General features: G+C 36.7%; 1 protein-coding gene across 6 annotated transcripts in view; it reads left to right on the forward strand.

The window, feature by feature from the left end:
• Positions 1-20830, forward strand: part of NBAS (NBAS subunit of NRZ tethering complex) — a 454285-nt gene that overhangs the window by 237824 nt on the left and 195631 nt on the right. For all 6 annotated transcript variants that reach the window (XM_078349936.1, XM_054245191.2, XM_054245193.2 and 3 more), the window contains 2 exons: positions 274-431; positions 1871-1960. In XM_078349936.1, the coding sequence (XP_078206062.1) occupies positions 274-431; positions 1871-1960 (248 nt within the window). The remainder of the gene's footprint in view (positions 1-273; positions 432-1870; positions 1961-20830) is intronic.

Genomic DNA, 20830 nt, shown 5'->3' on the forward strand with positions numbered 1-20830 from the left:
AAATCTCAGTAGATTTTTTGCATTTATTGTCAGTTAATCTAAAATGTAGCAGAGTTTGTCAGAAAAATTTGGCTGGAGTAGCATTGAGCTTTCTGGATAACAGAATAGTCTTTGTTTTCTAGCTTAGATTCTTTTGTGTTTCTAATGTGTCACTAATGGCTATGATATTGCTTTGGTACCCCAAGACCTAAACAGGAAGCCACTGCATTTGTCATCTTAGAATGAATAGTCTTCTTTTGGGAATCATTTTTTTTTCCATTGCCAATTTTGCAGGTTATCCTAAAAGTTGGGATGTTTGTAGCCAGTTAGGACAATCAGAAGGTTACCAGGACTTGGCCACGCGTCGGGAGCTCATGGCTTTTGCTTTGACACATTGCCCTCCTAGCAGCATTGAACTTCTTTTGGCAGCTAGCAGCTCTCTGCAGACAGAAGTAAGTGCTCTCAGTAAAGGAAATCCTAACCTGTATGAAGTGCATGTTGTTGGGTGTGTGTATCTGAGATGTGTGGTCATTTTTTTAAAATTGTATGAGAATTTTCGTTTATGGAAGAAAATTAGATCATCACTTATGGAAAAGGGCATGAAAATATTAGGATATAACAATGTTGCTGGCTTTATAACAGCATGGAAGAAAGAATCCAAGACAGCCTTGGGAAAAATAGAAAGTAATATTAGGAAATAAATTATTGGAAATAATGGGGAAAATTGTGTTTTGAATTAAACATATGCTAAATGGTCATGCAAAATTTATCTGAAATCATATGCGTTAAAGCTAGTGGAGCAACCATTTCCTTAAGGATCCTCTGGAAATTGGGAATTGGGGTAGGCTTTGGTTGGGGGAATGCTAAATTTCCTAAAATTCACAGGATAGATCTGCGTAGGAGAGGATAGTGCCCCTGTTGAGAAACACTGTTAAAAGTATGAGGAGATTCTAGAATTCACATTTTCATCGCATAATCATTCTCTTACGTTGATAGCAGTCAGGCAGACATAAACAAAGCAGGAGAGGACCCCCAGACCCCACCAGGAAAGTCCGACGGCCATCAGATGGGTCAGGCAGTTGTCACACTGCCTCTCCAAAATAATACTTGGTTGCAGCCAGCACCAGGGAAAGACTGTTTCCCTATAGATAGAAAAAAACCCTGTAACCGGTGATCAGCATCTTCCAGTAAGATCTCAGGAGTTAGCCGGTGAGTTCAAGCATGTTCACGAACAGCCAAAATGGTGCAGTGTAACTGGCATGTGACCTTTGAGGGCATTCCACCAGAGAAGGGAAGAACACCTCAGGTGAGTGTGCGTACAACTCCAGTAAACACACTGCACACGTTCCCCTCCCAAGCGCCAGCAGGCCATTGCACATGTGAACAGCCCACCCCAAGGGACACCAGAACCCAGAAGTATGCCGACATATAAAACTCTTAAGTCGTAGGTCAAACCCCGCCCTTGTCCTTCAAATCCCTCACTTGGGCCTCTTCCAAGTGTATCTTCCGTCCTTTTATTTCTGCTCTAAAGCTTTCCAGTAAACTTTCACTCTTGCTCTAAAACTCACCTCGGTTTCTTTTTCTGCCTTATGCCCCTCAGTCAGAGTTTTTCTTCTGAGGAGGTAAGAATTGAAATTACCGGAGCATATACACTGCCTGTAACAATTCATTACATTGTGTATCAGTTTTTTTCACATTTGATCCCCACTTCTGAAACTGTTACATCCTTTTGAACCTGTTTGTGAAGTCCTAAAGTAAGCCTGTTACCAAAACTAATCATTATGAAATAGTATTTTGTCCTTAAAAGTACTTTTAAAATTTTGAGCTTATATTGTCATGAAAAGCAAATTTAAAAACAACTCCTTTACAACATAGCCTATTCTTGTTTTAGATTCTTTATCAAAGAGTGAATTTCCAGATCCATCATGAAGGAGGGGAAAATATCAGTGCTTCATCATTAACTAGTAAAGCAGTACACGAGGTAAGTTAAAATGAGGGTGAGGAATTTGAAAGGTGGCTGAGAGTAGAATAAAATGAGATTGCCTAACCTTGTGGATGAGTGGGATTTTGTGTATGTGTGTGCAGACCACTTTTCTTTTGAGTTTTTGTTTGTGTGTATGTGTGAAATATAACATTCATATAGAAAAGTATACAGAAAAATGTCCAGCTCAATAAATTATTATAAAGAAAACACCCATGAAACTACAGGTAAAGAAACAGTACCTAACCACCTTCCAAACCCTCTTCTTATTTAACTTCTTTTTTTCTTTTCTTTTTTTGAGATGAAGTCTCATTCTTTTGCCAGGCTGGAGTGCAGTGGCATAATCTTGGCTCACTGCAACCTCCTTCTCCTGGTTCAAGTGATTCTCCTGTCTCAGCCTCCCAAGGAGCTGGGATTACAGGTGAGCACCACCACACCTGGCTAATTTTTTGAATTTTTAATAGAGGTGGGGTCTCACCACGTTGTCCAGGCTGGTTTGAACTCTTGACCTTTAGTGATCTGCCCTCCTCAGCCTTCCAAAGTACGTGGATTACAGGTGTGAGCCACTGTGCCCTGCCTTCTGTATTTCATTTCTAACCTTTCTCTCCCCTTCCAGAAATCACCATTTTCCTGACTAATCTTGATAACCAGATCTTTGTGATTTTTGTTCTTGTTTTAAATAGTTTTGATACATACCATATATACCCCTAATATGATAGTTTAGTTTTGTCTGTTTTTGTATTTTATAGAAATAAACTTAATGTTATGTTTGTGAGATTCAGTCATGCTGTGTATATGTAGTTTATTCATTTTTATTGCCATGTAAAAATTAATTTTGGTATTCATAGTACAGTTTTTTCATATGAACATTGACATTGGTTTGCTTTCAATTTGGGTGACTAAAAGTGACGTGACTGTCATCGTTTGTCCATATCTGAAGTGTACATGGGCAAACAGTTCTCTCAGGCATCTATCTAGCACTGGAAATGTATGTTGTGAGATATGTGTATAATTCAACATAAATAGATAATGCTGATGTTTTTCTAAACTTGTTTTGCCAATTAGACTTTGAACAGCAGTGTACAGGACTGCAGGTTACTCCAATCCAGGATGTTGCTATTGTTGGTTTCCTAAATTTTGCCTGGTATCCTAAGTGTTTAATGCTTTCCAATTGATTGATTTATATTTTTCTGATTACTAATGAGATGGAGATAGTGCAGGAGAGATCTTCTTTTGTAAGGTACTTGTCCAATTCTCTTCTCATTTTTTGTTGGAGTTTTGTTCTCTTCCTTTTCCTCATTGAGGTTCTTGTGAATAAAATTGTCTGAACCAGGTAAGTATATATGTGTTTCAGGATCTTCCATCCTGGGGGAGATAGAAAAGAGAGTATCCCCCGACACCTGTCTTCTTTTGGTCAATGTTTGCCCCAGGGAATTTAACTTTTCATGACTGTTTACAGAAACATAGAATTAGCATTTTTTAGATCAAAGATAGCAGTCCAGTTTCTGACATCTCAACTAGATAAATTAAGACATGATGAATCTCTGTATAGATCGGTTTTTCATGAGATTCCATCAAAGCTTCACTTTAACAGTGTAAAATGTCATTTGTTTTTCTTGTAACCAATTTGGAAGACACCTATTGTGGTAAGTGAGCTACACTAACTTTTTTTTCTTTTTTTTTTTAATTTGCTGTATCCATCTTGACAAAGTCATTAGTATTTGTATACTATACCGTTACTTTTAGAACTCTGGTGCAAAGCTCAGTGGTGGAGTCTATTGATGGAATTAGGGCAAAGATACTTAGCTTTTGTCTAGAGTAGAGCATATACAACTACCCCATTTTCACCACTCTTTGTTTAATATTAAAATTTAATTTGGTGAACATGGATCTAATACGCATGTGTGTTCCCAATTCAGTGCTAAGTAATCTGATTATTTCAAAGAAGTTTATAATGTTACTTTTGCCCCTATGGCATTTTTTTTTTTTTTTTTTTTTTGAGACGGAGTTTTGCTCTTGTTACCCAGGCTGGAGTGCAATGGCGTGATCTTGGCTCATCACAACCCCTGCCTCCTGGGTTCAAGCAATTCTCCTGCCTCAGCCTCCTGAGTAGCTGGGATTTGCCTATTCCTCCTGCAGTGGTGATTCTAGGACAGCACTGCCAAAAGAACTTTCTTCATTGAAGGAAATGTGCATACCTGTACTGTTCATTATTGTAGCCACTAGTCACACAGAGCCTTTTGGCACTTGAAATATCGCTAGTGCACTTAAAGGATCAAATTTTAAATTTTATGTATTTATTTTATTTATTTTTGAGATGGGGTTTCACTCTGTTGGCCAGGCTGGTCTTGAATTCCTGGCCTTAAGTGATCCACCTGCTTCAGCTTCCGAAAGTGCTGGGAATACAAGTGTGAGCCACTGCATCTGGCCTTAAATTTTATTTAAATTTCAATTAATTTCAATTTATATATGCACAGGAGGCTACTGGCTACCAGACTGGACATCAGAGCTCTAGAAGATGCAACATTCAGTGGAGGATGACATTCAGCCACCAGCACTGCAGACAGTGGACTTCTTTTGTTGTTGATGCACTCACTCCCTTCAGATGGCAGCCATAGCATTTTCTAGGGTCCTAGAATGATGCGGATTGTCCTTTGGCATGTTTTGACTTATAGTTGTACTGATTAGCAACTATTGTTTTCCCCCATTGGATGTGAAAACACATTAAATTTCTATGCTGTTCTCCCTCTATGGGATTCAGAATAGTTCTTATACTAGCCAGTGGTCACTAAATGTTCTATGTATTAGGAGGAGTTGTCTTTCAAGGTCCAATTGAAGACCTACTTTTTATAGATGTTTATCACAAGTGTTGTTCCTTTTGAACCTTTACTCCCTCCACACCTTGTCCAGTCACACCTCCTACTCTGGCTGCCTCCAGCATCATCCCTTTTCATGCCTTTCAGACATCTGCTATGTTCCAGTGGTGGGGAACATACCACCATTCTCCGTGCAGGCTCTTTGGTGCCTTTGGTGTTATTTAGTAGAGTTTTCTCTGGAGTACATTTCTTATTTTGTGCTCTTGTGCTTGTCTTGTGCTCTTATCCCTTCCATCTGAAGTATTTTCTTTGCAGAGTTTTCCTGGAGTCCTCTAATTGCCCCCTTCTTTATGTTCCCTAAGTGTTCCACTGTTCTCTTTTGGCACGCTACAGTGTGATTTGGTATTGTACAGTCACTGCACATATATCACCTATCTTTGTGCTCTCTTATTGTGCTTCTCAATTAGTGAATGCCTAGTTCATGCTTCATAAAGCTTAGTTGGAAACACCAACTGCATAATGATCAGTCTGTGTTAAAAATAAATTAAGAAGTGGATATTTTTTTCCCTGAAATGAATTAGGAAGTAGATTTTTAGTCATCATGTGGTGATTACTGATGTGCTGTGATGCTGTGGCCATTGTGAGGGGTGTATCATTTTTCTTTTCAGCATGGAATTGCAATGTTGGAATTTTTCTGTTCAGCATGGAATTGCTAAGCTCAGCTTCATGAATTATTTGGAACCCTCTTGTTCTTCCCCAAATCTGTGAAAAGCCTTTTGTGACTTTTGGCACTTCTATTTTCTGCTTCTATAGTGAATTAGAAAGTGTCAGCCTGGCCTCTTGGTAGCTTCTTTGGAGTGGGCCATGCTGTGTTACTGCAGGTGGGCACATATTACTCTATTAAATTCCATCGATAAATGAAGGAGACCATTGGTAGTCCTCTACAAGTTCCACTTAGCAAGGAAAAAGAATTCTTCCAAAATGATTGTCTTTTGCTTTTTTATTTTTTATGCTGCTTAAAAGCTTTCCTGTCTTCCTTTGTCCCCTTTCATCAAATTGTAATAGATCTAGATCTCATGAAGTGCTAGACCAAACCCTCAATGCACGCACTATGGCTTTGATTCATGAGAGACATTTCAGAATGTTACAGCTACTATTATTAGGTTAAAATATAGTGCTTAGCTATAAGATGCCGTGTGTTACCCATTAACAGTAGATATAATAACCATATTAAATTATAGCTCATAAATGAGAGATGACTTTATGTGTAATCTGCTTAATACTTAAGACTTTCATTACTTCACTTGTGAAAATAATTATTTTTATTTATATATCCAAGCAAAATAAAGATGTAATTCTTATGCACTGCATTTATGTTAGTACATATGGAGACTGTAAGTTAGAAGATATTGCTGTTGTCCCTGTGAACAGGATGTTTGTCTATAAATAGAACAAAATGCATAATTTGTGAATAACAACCAAATACAGATTTCCAAATTCTTATTAATGTTGGTTATTATGCTTTTTAGATGGAACAGTATTCCACCACTTAGAGCGTATTAACATTTTGTTTAGCTAGTATTAGGTATATCACTTAACCAATGGTGGTTTTCCCTAGATAAATCTAATTAGAGCTAGAAATGGATTGTATACAAAGTTCCCATTAGAAAATCATTTGCACTGTGGGAAAGCTTGTTGTGAGCATTTTAAGTGGCTACCGATTTATACGACTGGACTAATTAATGTTTAAAACTTGAGCATGGGCTAAGTATAGAGCTAGTTTGAATTTATAAAATTATTGTTTAGAAATATTTAAATAAAAGTGAGCAGAATGGCAGTTATATCACAGCATCTTGGCCAGCATTTACTTTTTCCATTCACCAATGGATGGACATTTGGGTTGTTTGCATTTCTTAGCTATTTTGAATAATGCTGCTCTGAGCTGTTTTGAATAATTGTTGTAAAAGTCTTTGTATATAAATATTTTTTGATTTCTCTAGATGTAGAATTTCTGCATTGTATGTTATGTTATGTTTAACATCTGAAGAAACTGCCTGTTTTTATTTTCCAAAGTGTGTGCACATTTTTTATATTTCCACAAGGAATATGTTAAGGTTCTAGTTTCTCCACATCCTTGCTAATGTGTGTTATTAATTAATTTTTTTTTAATTTATTTTGCCTTAAATTCTGGGGTACATGTGCGGAATGTGCAGGTTTGTTACATAGGTGTATGTGTGCTGTGGTGGTTTGCTGCACCTATTGACCCATTATCTAAGTTTGCTCCCCTCACTCCCAACCCTTCAATAGGCCCTTGTGTGTGTTGTTCCCCTCCCTGGGTCCATGTGTTCTCATTGTTCACCTCTCACTTATGAGTGGGAACGTGGTGTTTGGTTTTCTGTTCCTGTGTTAGTTTACTGAGGATAATGGCTTCCAGCTTCATCCATGTCTCTGCAACGGACCTGATGGCCTGCCTTTTTATGACTTCATAGTGTACCGTGGTGTTTATGTACTATGGTTTCTTTATCCAGTCTATCATTGGTGGACATTTGGGTTGGTTTCGTGACTTTGCTTTTGTAAGTAGTGCTGCAGTAAGCATATGTGTGCATGTGTCCTTATAGTAGAAGGATTTCCATTCCTTTGAGTATAATACTGAGTAATGGGATTACTGGGTCAAATGGTAATTCTGGTTCTAGATCCTTGAGGAATTGCCATACGTCTTCTGCAAAGGTTGAACTAATTTACATTCCCACCAACAGTGTAAAAGTGTTCCTATTTCTTCACAGCCTCACCAGCATCTATTGTTTCTTGACTTTTTAATAATAATAATTGGCATTCTAACTGGTGTGAGATGGTATCTCACTGTGGTTTTTCATTTGCATTTCTCTAGTGACCTGTGATGTTGAGCTTTTTCACATGCTTCTTGGCAGTGTAAATGTCTTCTTTTGAGAAGTATCTGTTCATATCCTTCACCCACTTTTGAATGGTTTGTTTTTTTTTTCTTGTAAATTTATTTAAGTTACTTGTAAATTCTGGATATCAGATCTTTGTCAGATGGGTAGATTACAAAAATTTTCTCCCATTCTGTAGGTTGCCTGTTTACTCTAATGAGTGAATGAGAACTTCATTTGCTATGCAGAATGAGAACTTCTTTTGCTATGCAGAAGCTCTTTAGTTAGATCCTGTTGATCAATTTTGGCTTTTTTTGCAGTTGCTTTTAGCATTTTTGTCATGAAGTCTTTGCCCATGCATATGTCCTGAATTGTATTGCTTAGGTTTTCTCTTAGGGTCTTTATGGTTTTGGGTTTTACATTTGAGTCTTTAATACATCTTGAGTTAATTTTTGTGTAAGATGTAAGGAAGGGGTCCAGTTTTAGCTTTCTGCATATGGCTAGTCAGTTTTCCCAGCACCGTTTATTAAATAGGAGATCCTTTTCCCATTGCTTGTTTCTGTCAGGTTTGTTGAAGATCAGGTGGTTGTAGATGTGTGGTGGTATTTCTGAAGTCTCTGTTCTGTTCCTTTGGTCTATATGTCTGTTTTGGTATCAGTATCATACTGTTTCAATCACTGTAGGCTTGAATAGTTTGAAGTTAGGTAGTGTAATGCCTCCAGCTTAGTTCTTTTTGCTTAGGATAGTCTTGGCTAGATGTGGTCTTTTTGATTCCACATGAAATTTAAAGTAGTTGTTTTCTAATTCTATGAGGAATGTCAGTGGTAGTCTGATGGGAATAGTATTAAATCTATAAATTACTTTGGGCAGTTTGGCCATTTTGATGATACAATGACTCTTCCTATCCATGACAATGGAAGGTTTTTCTATTTGTTTGTGTCCTCTCTTACTTCCTTCAGCAGCTGTTTGTAGTTCTCCTTGAAGAGGTCCTTCACATCCCTTGTTACTTGTATTCCTAGGTGTTTTATTCTCTTTGTAGTGATTGTGAATGGGAGTTCATTCGTATTTTGACTCTCTGCTTGTCTGTTGTTGGTGTAAAGGACTGCTTGTGATTTTTGCACATTGATTTTGTATCCTGAGACTTTGCTGAAGTTGCTTATCAGCTTAAGGAGTTTTGGGGCTGAGATAATGGGTTTTTCTAAATATAAAATAATGTTGTCTGCAAATAGAGACATACTTCCTCTCTTCCAATTTAAATACCCTTTATTTCTTCCTCTTGCCTGATTGCCCTGGCCAGAACTTCCAATATTATGTTGAATAGGAGTGGTAAGAGAGGGCATCCTTGTCTTATACCAGTGTTCAAAGGGAATGCTTCCTGCTTTTTCCCATTCAGTGTGATATTGGCTGTGTGTTTGTCATAAATAACTCTTATTATTTTGAGATATGTTCCTTTAATGCCTAATTTGTTGAAAGTTTTTAACATGTGGGGATGTTGAATTTTATCAAAGGCCTTTTCTGCATCTATTGAGATAATCACGTGGTTTTTGTCATTGACTCTGTTTATGTGATGGATTACATTTATTGATTTGCTTTTGTTGAACCAGCCTTGCATGCCAGGGATGAAGCCAGCTTGATCGTCGTGGATACGTTTTTGATGTGGTGCTGTATCGGTTTACCAGTATTTTATTGAGGATTTTCTCATTGATGTTCATCAGTGATATTGGCCTGAAGTTTTCTTTTTTTGTTGTGTCTCTTCCCAGTTTTATTATCAGGATGATGCTAGCTTCATAAAATGAGTTAGGGAGGAGTCCCTCCTTTTCAATTGTTTGGAATAGTTTCAGATGTAGTTATCCCAGTTCCTCTTTGTACCTATGGTGGAATTCAGCTGTGAATCCATCTGGTCCTGGGCTTTTTTTGGTGGTAGGCTATTAATTGCTACCTCTATTTCAAAACACATTATTGGTCTATTCAGGGATTTGACTTCTTCCTGGTTTAGTTTTGGGAGTGTGTATATGTCCAGGAATTTATCCATTTCTTCTAGATTTTCTAGTTTATTTGAGTAGAGGTGTTTATAGTATTCTCTGATAGTAGTTTATATTTCTATGGTGTTAGTGGTGATATCCTCTTTGTCATTTTTTGTTGTGTCTATTTGATTCTTCTCTCTTTTTTTTATTAGTCCAGCTAGCGGTCTATTTTTTAACTGGCTTTTTGGTTGAATTTTTATTAAAGCCATTCTTATATATTTGCTATCTCATTATGATATTGGTTTGATATTTATATCCCAAGTAACTAATGATGATGAGCTCGTTTTTCATGTGCTTATTGGCTGGCTATTCTTATACTTTCTTAATGTAATAGCTACCCAGATATTTTGCCCATTTTTAAAAATGTGTAACAAATAACCCATTTGGTTATTTGTCTTGTTATTGAGCTGTAAGAGGTTTTTTATTTTGTTTTGTTTTTTAACATCTTGCAATCAAGTGTTTTTTTTTTTCTCAGATTTATGATTTGAAAATATTTTTTCTCTCATTGTATATTTGACTTTTTATTTTCTCAATGGTGGCTTTTGGGGTACAGAAAATATTTAATGTTGCTGAAATCTTATTTATTAATATTTTCTTTTATGGATTGTACTTTCGTTGTTATATCTGAGAAATCTGTGCCTGACACAAGATTGCAAAGATTTACTCTTGTGCTTTCTTCTGAAAGTTTTATTGTTTTTAGTTCTTATATTTATTTATTTACCTATTTAAGTAATAAGAAGTCCCTCTTATAAGTATAGACTTGAGGGATATCCGTCTGCAAAAAGATGAAATTAGAATTTTACCTCATATCATACATAAAAATTAACTCAATAGAATCATGTTTGTTTTGTTTTCGTTATCTTATGATACTTTTGCTCTTGTTACCCAGGCTGGAGTGCAATGGCACGATCTCAGCTCATCTCAACCTCTGCCTCCTGGATTCAGTCAATTCTCCTGCCTCAGCCTCCTGAGTAGCTGGGATTACAGGCACGCACCACCACGCCCAGCTAATTTTTTGTATCTTTAGTAGAGATGGGGTTTCACCATGTTGACCAAGATGGTCTCGATCTCTTGATCTCGTGATCCACCCGCTTTGGTCTCCCAAAGTGCTGGGATTACAGGCTATTCTTTCTTAATAAATTTTAAATTTCACATTTAGTACACACAAAGATATAAATGAATTATTTTGAAGTTTTAAATTTAATAATTTTAATTGGAGTGAATTTTTCTTAAAATTGTTTTACTGATTTCTTCCCCCCATGTGCTATGGAATTTTGGTTTGCAAGCTAATTTTGAATGATTAAACATCATCCTGTCCCACCTTCCTCATCTAAGGATTCTATAGTTTCATGGTTTCTCTCTACTCAGTTCTGTGGCACTTCAGTCCAGAACCACATCCATTGGTAGTTTTTTCATGAAGTTGTTTCCCCTTTGTAAGGTTGAGAATATGAGAATGTACACATGGAGCCAGTGAAGGGATTGTCTCAGTTCCTTTCAGCCTTGTTTTCTCTGCCTCCTTAGGCCCACAGTTTGTGTAAATGCATAGCCTAGACAGTAAATCTGGCTGAAGCTTTTTTCTTTTGCAGGGTATACTTTTGATTCACAGTTCTCTGGAAAGGAGCACCTGATAGCCACTGCTAATATCTGAATTCTGAGCTCCAAAATGTTGAGCTCTATTGAGCTTGGGTCACATGTCCTTTGATTGTTTGACTGGAGTTTATAATGTTTTCATTAGTTACAGAAATAACACAAGCTTGAAATGAATGAAAATAATATTTATGGGGACATAAGGGATATCAGCACTATCCGGCACATTATATTTCTTGAAAGTAAAATAAATTAGATGTGAAACATATATGATAAAATAGGTAAATGGATATATATATATATATATATATATATATATATATATATATATACTTTGTACTTTCTGCTTTTTCAAAATATAAAAATAATTTAATGAACAATATTTTAATATATTTTAAAGAAAAAGTTCTCTCTTTTTCCTCCCTCTGATCTTTCTATTCTCTGATCTTTCTGAGCCTCACAAATCCCACTGCTCAGAGATAAACACTTCTAACTTCATATGTTTCCTTCCATACTTAAATTCCGAAGTATAAACAGATGTTTTTATAGCTTCTCAAACTCTGTCTTCTGGAGGTTTATTATTTTGTTTTGTAAACTAAAATGAATTCATACTGCATATATTATTTTGCAGCTAATGGTTTCATATAATACTGGTATGTGTCATTGAATCTGCCCTTGTGATTCCATGTAGACTGTTTACATAAGGGCAGTATGGTGTTCATTGGATGAATGTACCACGATGTATTTATTGTTGTTGTTGTTGTTTGCTTTTGTACATTTAGATTGTGTCCGGCCTTTCTCTATTTTAGACTAAACTGCACTATACATGCTCCCTATATATCTTTGCATACTCATGTGAGTGTTGCTCTGCAATAAAATGGTAGAAATGGGCTCCTAGGGTAGGTGATTTCCTATTTTCTTGTGGTTGATTTTTGTAACTTTGTGTAAATACTCACTTTCTTTTGTTTACTGTTGATACCAGTACAGCACTGGAAGCATGGCATGTCCTCATTAATATGTGTTTTGTTGTTTTTTGGACAATATTGCCTGATGAGTGTTCTCTGTGGGAGACTCAGTTTACAGTGAACATGACATCAGTGGCCTGAATGACACAGTGCCAACATAATTCAAAACAACCATTTATGCATTTTAGTCAGCATATAGTCCCGAATCATAATTTTGATTAGATTGGCAGATCTACATTATAAATTTCCATTCCTCACAAAGATTTATACTAGTTGCCTCCTCTTTTAGCACCGCTGTTAGAATTTCACATTTTATTCTTTCTTCTGTCCTGCTTTTTTTTCATAAAGCCCATGCATTTCTAATATTTTTTATGTTTTAAAATAACTATGTTAGTAATAAGCAATACAGTTTTATGTTTTATCTATTTCTACTTAGTTATTGAGTTAATATTTGCTATTTAAATTCACTTGCAAAAGACATTTTCCAAAAATGATACATTCAAGTATATACTTTATATACCTCTATTTTTCCTGAATGTGGGTATTATAATCTGGATCCAAGAATTGTAGGAAATCCAAGACGGTTTTGGCCTCTAAATCCCCTGAAGTAGTATGCCTAATTTTATTTATTTATTTATTTTAAGAGACAGGGTTTGGCTATGTCACCAAGGCTGGACGAAGTGCAGTTACAACTCACTGCATCCTCGAACTCCTCGGTTTAAGTGATCTTTCTGCCTCAGCCTCCCAAGTATCTAGGATTACAGGCACATGTCACTATCCCTGGCTAATTTTTATTTTATTGATTTTTAGACATGGGGGGTCTCAATATTTTGATTAGACTGGTCTTGAACTCCTGGCCTCAAGCAACCCTCCTGCTTCTGTTTCCTAAAGTGCTGGGATTACAGGCAGGAGCCACACCACCTGGCCAGTATGCCTAATTTGATGATGTGTGTGTGTGTGTGTGTGTGTATGCGCGCGCACGCACGTGCGTGTGACTTTGTATTCACGTGAGTGCACATGCATGTTTGTTGAATTTTTTTGGGGAAAGGGCTCAGCTTCCATCAGACATGTATAGGAGTCCATGGCCCCCAGACATGAGATCAGCTAAGCTGTAGCCTTGCCTGCTAATTGGCAGGTGAGATGAAGCAGAGTCAGGCTTTAGAGTGATTTACTCCATAGAGTATTTTTCTGTTGCTTGTTCTGACAGGGATTCCTAAAAGTAGTATCATCCGTAATAAGGATCGCATACTTAATATTTGAGTTCAGTTTATTTGCTATAAATAAGTGTTAGGTGCAGGGAAGTACTTTGGATTATTTAAGCCTATGTTGGAGGAGAGAGGTAGTGGTTGAGCTCAACCTAATCTGTTTATAATCCTTGCCTAATATATGTGTGCCACCAGCTCAGTTTACAGTAGGCCAGTAGATTTCCCAGAAATTAACACTTACTGCAGGACATGGGAGAAAGCTACTCCCAAATAGATTATTCATCATAGTAATTGACCAACAATAATTTTTTTTGTGAGCCACACTTGACACATAGAACGATCTGTGTTCTTGTGAATTTATTTGGTTATGGTGTCTGTTGTTACAGGATTTGAAAAATATTGTTAGTGCTTAATAAGCTAACCTTTGAGCTGTGTAACACGCTTGACAATAATGAGATTTCATGTTAAATTTTATGCTGGGAACTGTTGATTTGGTTTTGAAGTTTAATCTATTTCTGCTGTTCTACACTCTAAGTTAATTAGCAGTGTGCCACTATGAATATAAAAGGTGGCAGTAGTAATCATTTCGGGGGTAAATTTTGCCTAACCTCTTTTTTCTTTCCCCATTATATGAAGTTAAAGAAAACTGTTTTCTTCATTAATGTCTCTGGTTAAACTGTGATCTTGGTAGACTGCCCCCAAATTAAATGCTGCTTCTGTGGTCCAAATGAGCCTTTCATTTTACTTTCTTTTTTGTGATTCTCATTAGGAGAAGCTCCTACAAAAAATCTTTTCATCACATACATTTCTGAGCATTTGAATTTCATTTATGTTCTGGAACAAACTTTTAACCTTCATACATTTTAAGTTTCCTATCTTGAACTAGCCCATCCATTTGAACAGAACCACAGTTTAAGTTCATTTTATGAAATAGAATAATTGTTTTGTGGCATTTTTCTTTTCTTTTCTTCTTTATATTTTGATTTTTAAACGTATTATTTCCATAGGTTTTTGGGAAACAGGTGGTATTTGGTTACATGAGTAAGTTCTTTAGAAGTGATTTGTGAGATTTTGGTGCACCTGTCTCCCGAGCAGTATGTACTGAACCCAATTTGTGGTCTTTTATCCCTCACCTTCTTCCCACCCTTTCTCCCTGAGTCCCGCAGGCTGGAGTACACAGCCATAGCTAACTGCAGCTTCAAAATCCTGTGCTTAAGTGGTCTTCCCTCATCAGCTTCTGGAGTAGCTAAGACTACAGGCACATGCCACCAGAAAAAAAATTATTAACTTTTTAAATATTTAATTGAGGTTTTTAATTTAATTTTTTGTAGTCTTGAGATCTTGCCACATTGCCCAGGCCAGTCTCAAACTCCTGGCCCGAAGTGATCCTCCTGGCTTAGTCTTTCAAACTAGTAGGATTACAGATATGAGCCACTGTGCTGGCTTAGCCTGCATTTTTTATTGATATTTTTCAATTGGTTTGATTTACCTCTAAATGAAGTTATATTCTGCTGAAGTGCCATAATTCTTACCATGTTTATATTTTCAGTTCTATAGTTGGATTAGTTGATGACTTTCAAATCATTCAATACATCCTCTAGATTTAGAAGATTCTAAAGATGAACAGAAATTGAAAATGTGACATGAAATCTTATTTGAATAACATTTACCCACTCTGAATAAAACATGTGAGACTTCCCCCCAGGCCCCCCCCCCCACCTCCTAGATGGAGTCTTGCTCTGTCACCCAGGCTGGAGTGCATAGGTGTGACCTCAGCTCACTGCAGCCTCTGCCTACCAGGTTCAGGCAATTCTTGTGCCTCAGCCTCCTGAGTAGCTGGGATTACAGGCATGTGCCACTATGCCAAGCTAATTTTCTATTTTAAGTAGAAACGAGGTTTCACCATGTTGACCATGCTGGTCTCGAACTCCTGACCTCATGATCTGCCCACCTTGGCCTCCCAAAGTGCTGGGATTATAGGCATGAGCCACCACTCTCAGCCACGTGTGAGACTTTTGAAAATATATCTTCAGACATTTAAACAACACAATAAAATCAGATGTCTTTCACCTATCTAGAGATCCAAACAATAGAGAGTTTTCATATACTCTGAGGATATAGTGAGGAACAAATAGTGTTCCTGATCTTGAATAGCTCACTGTGTAGTTGGAAAGAACAACAAAAACGTAAATGTCAGTATATTATGGTAAATGCATTAATAGTATGCATATAATATTTGAGTGGATAGAAGTGTGATACTGTCTTAAGATTTTACTGTCAGCAAAAATATTGCATGTCAAGGAAAACTTAGAACATCTTTGTGATCTTGGAATAGGCAAAGATTTTTACATTTTCTTATTTTCTTTTTTCTTTTTGTTTTTTTGAAAGAAGGATCCCTGACATCCAGGCTGCAAGCTAGTGGCGTGACCAAAGCTCACTGCAGCCTCAACTTCCAGGGCTCAAGCGATCCTACTACCTCAGCCTCCCATGTAGCTAGGAATAGAGGCATGTGCCACAATGCCTGGGTAATTTTTTATTTTTTATTTTGTAGAGATGGGAGTCTTGCTTTGTTGCCAGGTTGGAGATTTCTTAAATATGATACAAAAAGTACTAACCATAAGGTTAAAAATGGATGAATTGGACTAAATTAAAATTAAGAACATCTGTTAATCACAAGACACTGTTAAGAGAATGAAATGATAATATACAGAGTAATAGCAAATATTCACAAATATTGACAATTCATATAGCTAATAAGGAATGTATATCCAGAATACATAAAAAACTTCTACAAGTGAATAAAAAAGAAGGTGGATAGGCCATGTGTGGTGGCTCACGCCTATATTTCCAGCACTTTGGGAGGATGAGATGGGTGGATCATGAGGTCAGGAGATCAAGAGTATCCTGGCTAACATGGTGAAACCCCATCTCTACTAAAAATACAAAAAAAATTAGCCGGTTGTGGTAGCACATGCCTGTAGTCCCAGCTAATCAAGAGGCTGAGGCAGGAGAATCACTTGAACCCAGGAGGCGGAGGTTGCGGTGAGCCAAGATCATGCCACTGCCCTACAGCCTGGGTGACAGAGTGAGACTCTGTTTCCAAAAAAAAAAAAGAAAAAGAGTGGCAAAAGACGTGAACAGACACTTGACAAAAGAATGTATTCAGCTTGCCCAAAATATACAAAAAGTTATTCAACTTCATTAGTCTCTGGTGAGTTGCAAATTAAAACCACAAAGAGATACCAGTACATAGTTACCAGAATTGCTAAAATGAAAAAGACATTAAATACCATGTGTTGGCATGGATGTGGAGTAACCAGAACTCTTAACAATTGCTGGTTAATATTTAAATTGGTATAAGCACTTTAGAAAATATTTGGCACTATTTACTAAATCTGGACATAGCTACATTCTATGCCTTGGTAATCCCACTGCTAGGAATATACCCAGAAAAACATATTTTCACCAAAATACAATTACCAGCATGTTCAGGGCAGCACTATTGGTATTATCTTCAATCTGGGGATTATCCAAATGCTCATTAGTAGAAGAAAAGATAAATAATTTCTGGCATATTCATACAACATAATGTGACATAGTAATGAATTGAACATTTTTTTTTAAGTTTCACTTTTTATAGAAATGAGGTCTCGTTGTGTTGCTCAGGCTGGTCTCCAACTCCTGGCCTCAAGCCATTCTCCCACCTTGGCCTCCCTAAGTGCTGGGATTACAGGCGTGGAGTTGAACAAACTTTACTCTCAAAATCTGAATGAATGTATGTTGAGTGAAAGAAATCAGAACAAAAAAAGTATATAATTTTATTCATATGAAGTATAAAAATAGACAAAATTAATTTATGCTGCTGCAAGTCAGGATAGTTTTTTTGTTTTTTTTTTTGGAAGGTTACTGGCTGTAGGTAAACTCAAGAGGAGCTTCTACAACTATGTTTCTTGGCCTAAGGGCCTGTTACTTAAATGTGTTAAAAATCTGTTAAACCATACACTCATTTGAAATGGCTTATCTATCAATGAAAAGTTATTTAAAAAAGGATACTATGGATTAAACACAGGAAGGGAGAATATATGCTGGCCCTAAGTGTCTTTGCATCATGGGACTGTGAATAAATAGTGTTCTTTTTATTTTACATACTTTTTTGAGTTTTTAAACTGTCTTTAGTGAATTCGTATTAGTTTTATAACACAGAAAAATTAACGAGCTTAAATAAATACAAATGTAAACGTGAATGTAATATTTCCAGTGTGTCAAAATCCTGTAAAGAGCAAGTGAACTGTACACTTTGATGCCAAATTGGGTTAAGGAGAAGAGAGGAGACACGTCTAGGCCAGTTGTCTGTAGGCAGCATATTCAATGTATTTGATCATCAATTTACTTTTGTGTCAAGTGGTAGTATAATTTTTAACACTTTTACAGTGTTATTGTAAAATTTAGGGATCTTGTATGAAACACTTAGCTCAGTGTTGGACAGATAGTAGGTGTTTAATAAATGGTAGCCATTCTGATACTTATAAACAAGATGCCTGACTTCACTGCTGGTAAATAAAGTATCTGGGTCGTAGTTTCTTCTTTGTGTGAACTTGGCCCTCTGTATTCCTCAACAACTTGGGCTGCTCATTTTTACCTCCACTGTATCTGACTTTGCTTCACAAGCAATGATAATTTACATGTTACTGACTTTCCTTTCATTTTTTTTTCTTCCTCCCAGATCTCCACTAAGTTCCAGCGTGGTGATCTTGAACTTTCTTTGTTAGATGTTTGGATGGAATTTCTCTACTTATCTGATTTACCTCTGGAAAAAACATTAAACTGTAATATATACATTTAATTGGAAAATACCTTATGATAACGTAATTGTTCCCAGTGTCACTAGCTCAATTCAGTCCCCGATTCTTTTAAACTGGGACTGAGGCACCAGTCTTCTAATTGGGTTCTTGCTCGTTGAATAATATTACTGAAACACAAATCTGATTATGTTACTCCCTTTGTTTAAAGCCTTCTGGTGACTTTCCCTTCCCTCTAGTTGACAGTGGAGGTTCTTTTGCGTGGTTTGTAAGTCTCTGGCTGGGCTTAGCTCTTCCTTCTCTCATCCTCACATCCTGCTATTTCTCTTGCTGTGCTGCGTTCTGTGGTTTCCCTGAATCATGTAAGGTTCCACTATTTTGCCATGTTTCATAAGTTGCATCCTCTTAAGTTGCATTTTCTTCCTGAAATTATTTTCACCACTTCTGCTGTGGAAACCCTTAATTTTTTCCTGCTGAAAGATTACCTTCTCTGTGAAGCCTTCTGTGATTGTGCCTCTAGGAAGAGGATGTAATGATCTCTCTTCCTGTTCTTATAGTACTCTATATGTGTTAATACCGCTCATATGAAAGTTATTATTCTGTAATTATTTCTCTATATCTCTGCTTTCCTCCCTATTTTCTGAGCTCCTTGAGGGCAGAGCCTGTGTCTTACTCATTTTTTCAACCCGTTGCCTTGTATGAGATATATAAAGTGAGAGAGAAAATGAGTTTATGTGTGGAACACCAGCTATAAGGGAATGGAGGAAATGTAGTTTTTAGCTTCTGAACTGCTAGCAACAGTGAGGCAATCAGTAAGGGGGTCTGAGTGGAGTTGAGTGAACTAAACTGTGGCATCTGCCATAATCCAGAACCCAGGAGAGGTACTGTATTTTATTGGCACTCAAACCTCAAATAATTATTTTTTGCATTGTTGTTATACAGGTAATTTATCTGTTTTTATTCTTTCTTTATATATCATTCATTTTTCTATGTTGCTGTTTTTATAATTAAATTATAGTATATAATATTGCATTGAGTTGATGGTTTTTGCACTTTCACAAGAAACAATACAATTTAATGTGTTTGTTTCCTGTTGCTGCTGTCTCATATTACCACAGACTTTGCAGCTTTAAAACAATATGGTTGATTTTACAGTTCCCATAGGACAGAAATCTTACAGGCTTGGTTGGGTCTCTTCTTAGAGCCACACAAGGCCAAAATCAAGATGCCAACAAGGCTGTGTTCTTTTCCAGAGGCTCTGGAGAAGGTCTTGTTTCTATGCTTATTTATGGTGTTGGTAGAATTTAATTCCTTATGGTTGTAGGACTGAGGTCTGCATTGTCTTACCGGAAGTCACCTGAGGACTGTTCTCAGTGTCTACAGGCTGCAATATTCCTTGGCCTGTGGTTCCCTTTCTTCCTCTCCAAAGCCAGCAACTGTGGGTTGAGTTCCCTTCTCCTTCAAATCCTCCTGCCTCATCCCCCATGGCTTATCTCTGACACTCCTTCTCTCTCATCCTCATTGAGAAAGAACGTCTGCTTTAAGGGCTTGTGTGATTAGCTTGGGCCCACTCAGTAATTCAGAATAATCTCCTCACTTCCATCTATACCCTTAATCACACCTGATTTTTTTTTTTTTTTTTTGCCATGCCATGTAACATAGTCACAGGTTCTAGGGATAAGGATGTGGCCATCTTTGGGGGCCCATAATTCTTCTTACCATATATGAAAACTGTCAAGTTGATCTAAAAGAGTATGTTTTAAGTATTTGTTACGTGCTGATGCCCTGGTCATTATTGATTACATGATTTGTGCCTTTTTATTACTTAAATTATAACTTAATGAATAACAGGATGTAGACCTAAGTAGTCAAACTAAGCTAATAAGTAAGTTATCCTTCTGTCAGTCACAACAAGCTATTGGTATTGATAAACAAGCCTTAAGTTTTTCTCTTATTCAACTGAGATTCTTAAGAAAAAAAAAAGTGGAAGTGGACAGACAATAAACCAAGTTATAGAACAAATAATTTTTTTTGACTAAATGCAGGTAGGTCTTCATCCTTTCTGTTTACAAGACTGTAATTAATGTATTGACATTTTCTCCTCGGGGAATCTGTCAGAGTAGTGATGGAGAGTGAGGACTTCAGCTGGTTGCTTCAAGATGGAGGTGCCACATCGTAAACCTGTCAAAGACTATTAGTTACCTACTCGTTTGCATGGAAACACCTTTTGATAGTTAAAGGTTGATTGTCTGAATCTTCTTCTTTCTGGGTTGCAGTGGCATTATTCAGATGAATAATGTAGTTTTTAATTAATCTAAATAATAAATACTTTGTATTGTCAAGGAATCAAATATGAGTATCTCATGGTTAGGATATTAGATTGGTAAAATAATAAAATACCAATTATTTGTTTTATAAATATTTCTGAGGGATTATTTAGCTAATGCACTATGGGGTTTTTCTCTTTCCCCAGTTTTATTTTTTTGGCAAATGATTCAGAGAGAACAATATGTTGATAGTGCTCTTTTGACATTTACTTTGTTATAAGCAAAGATGGGTGGATTTTTAAATTTATCTATCTTCATG

This window comes from Callithrix jacchus, chromosome 14 (assembly GCF_049354715.1).
Source record: "Callithrix jacchus isolate 240 chromosome 14, calJac240_pri, whole genome shotgun sequence".
Classification (NCBI taxonomy): Eukaryota; Metazoa; Chordata; class Mammalia; order Primates; family Cebidae; genus Callithrix; species Callithrix jacchus.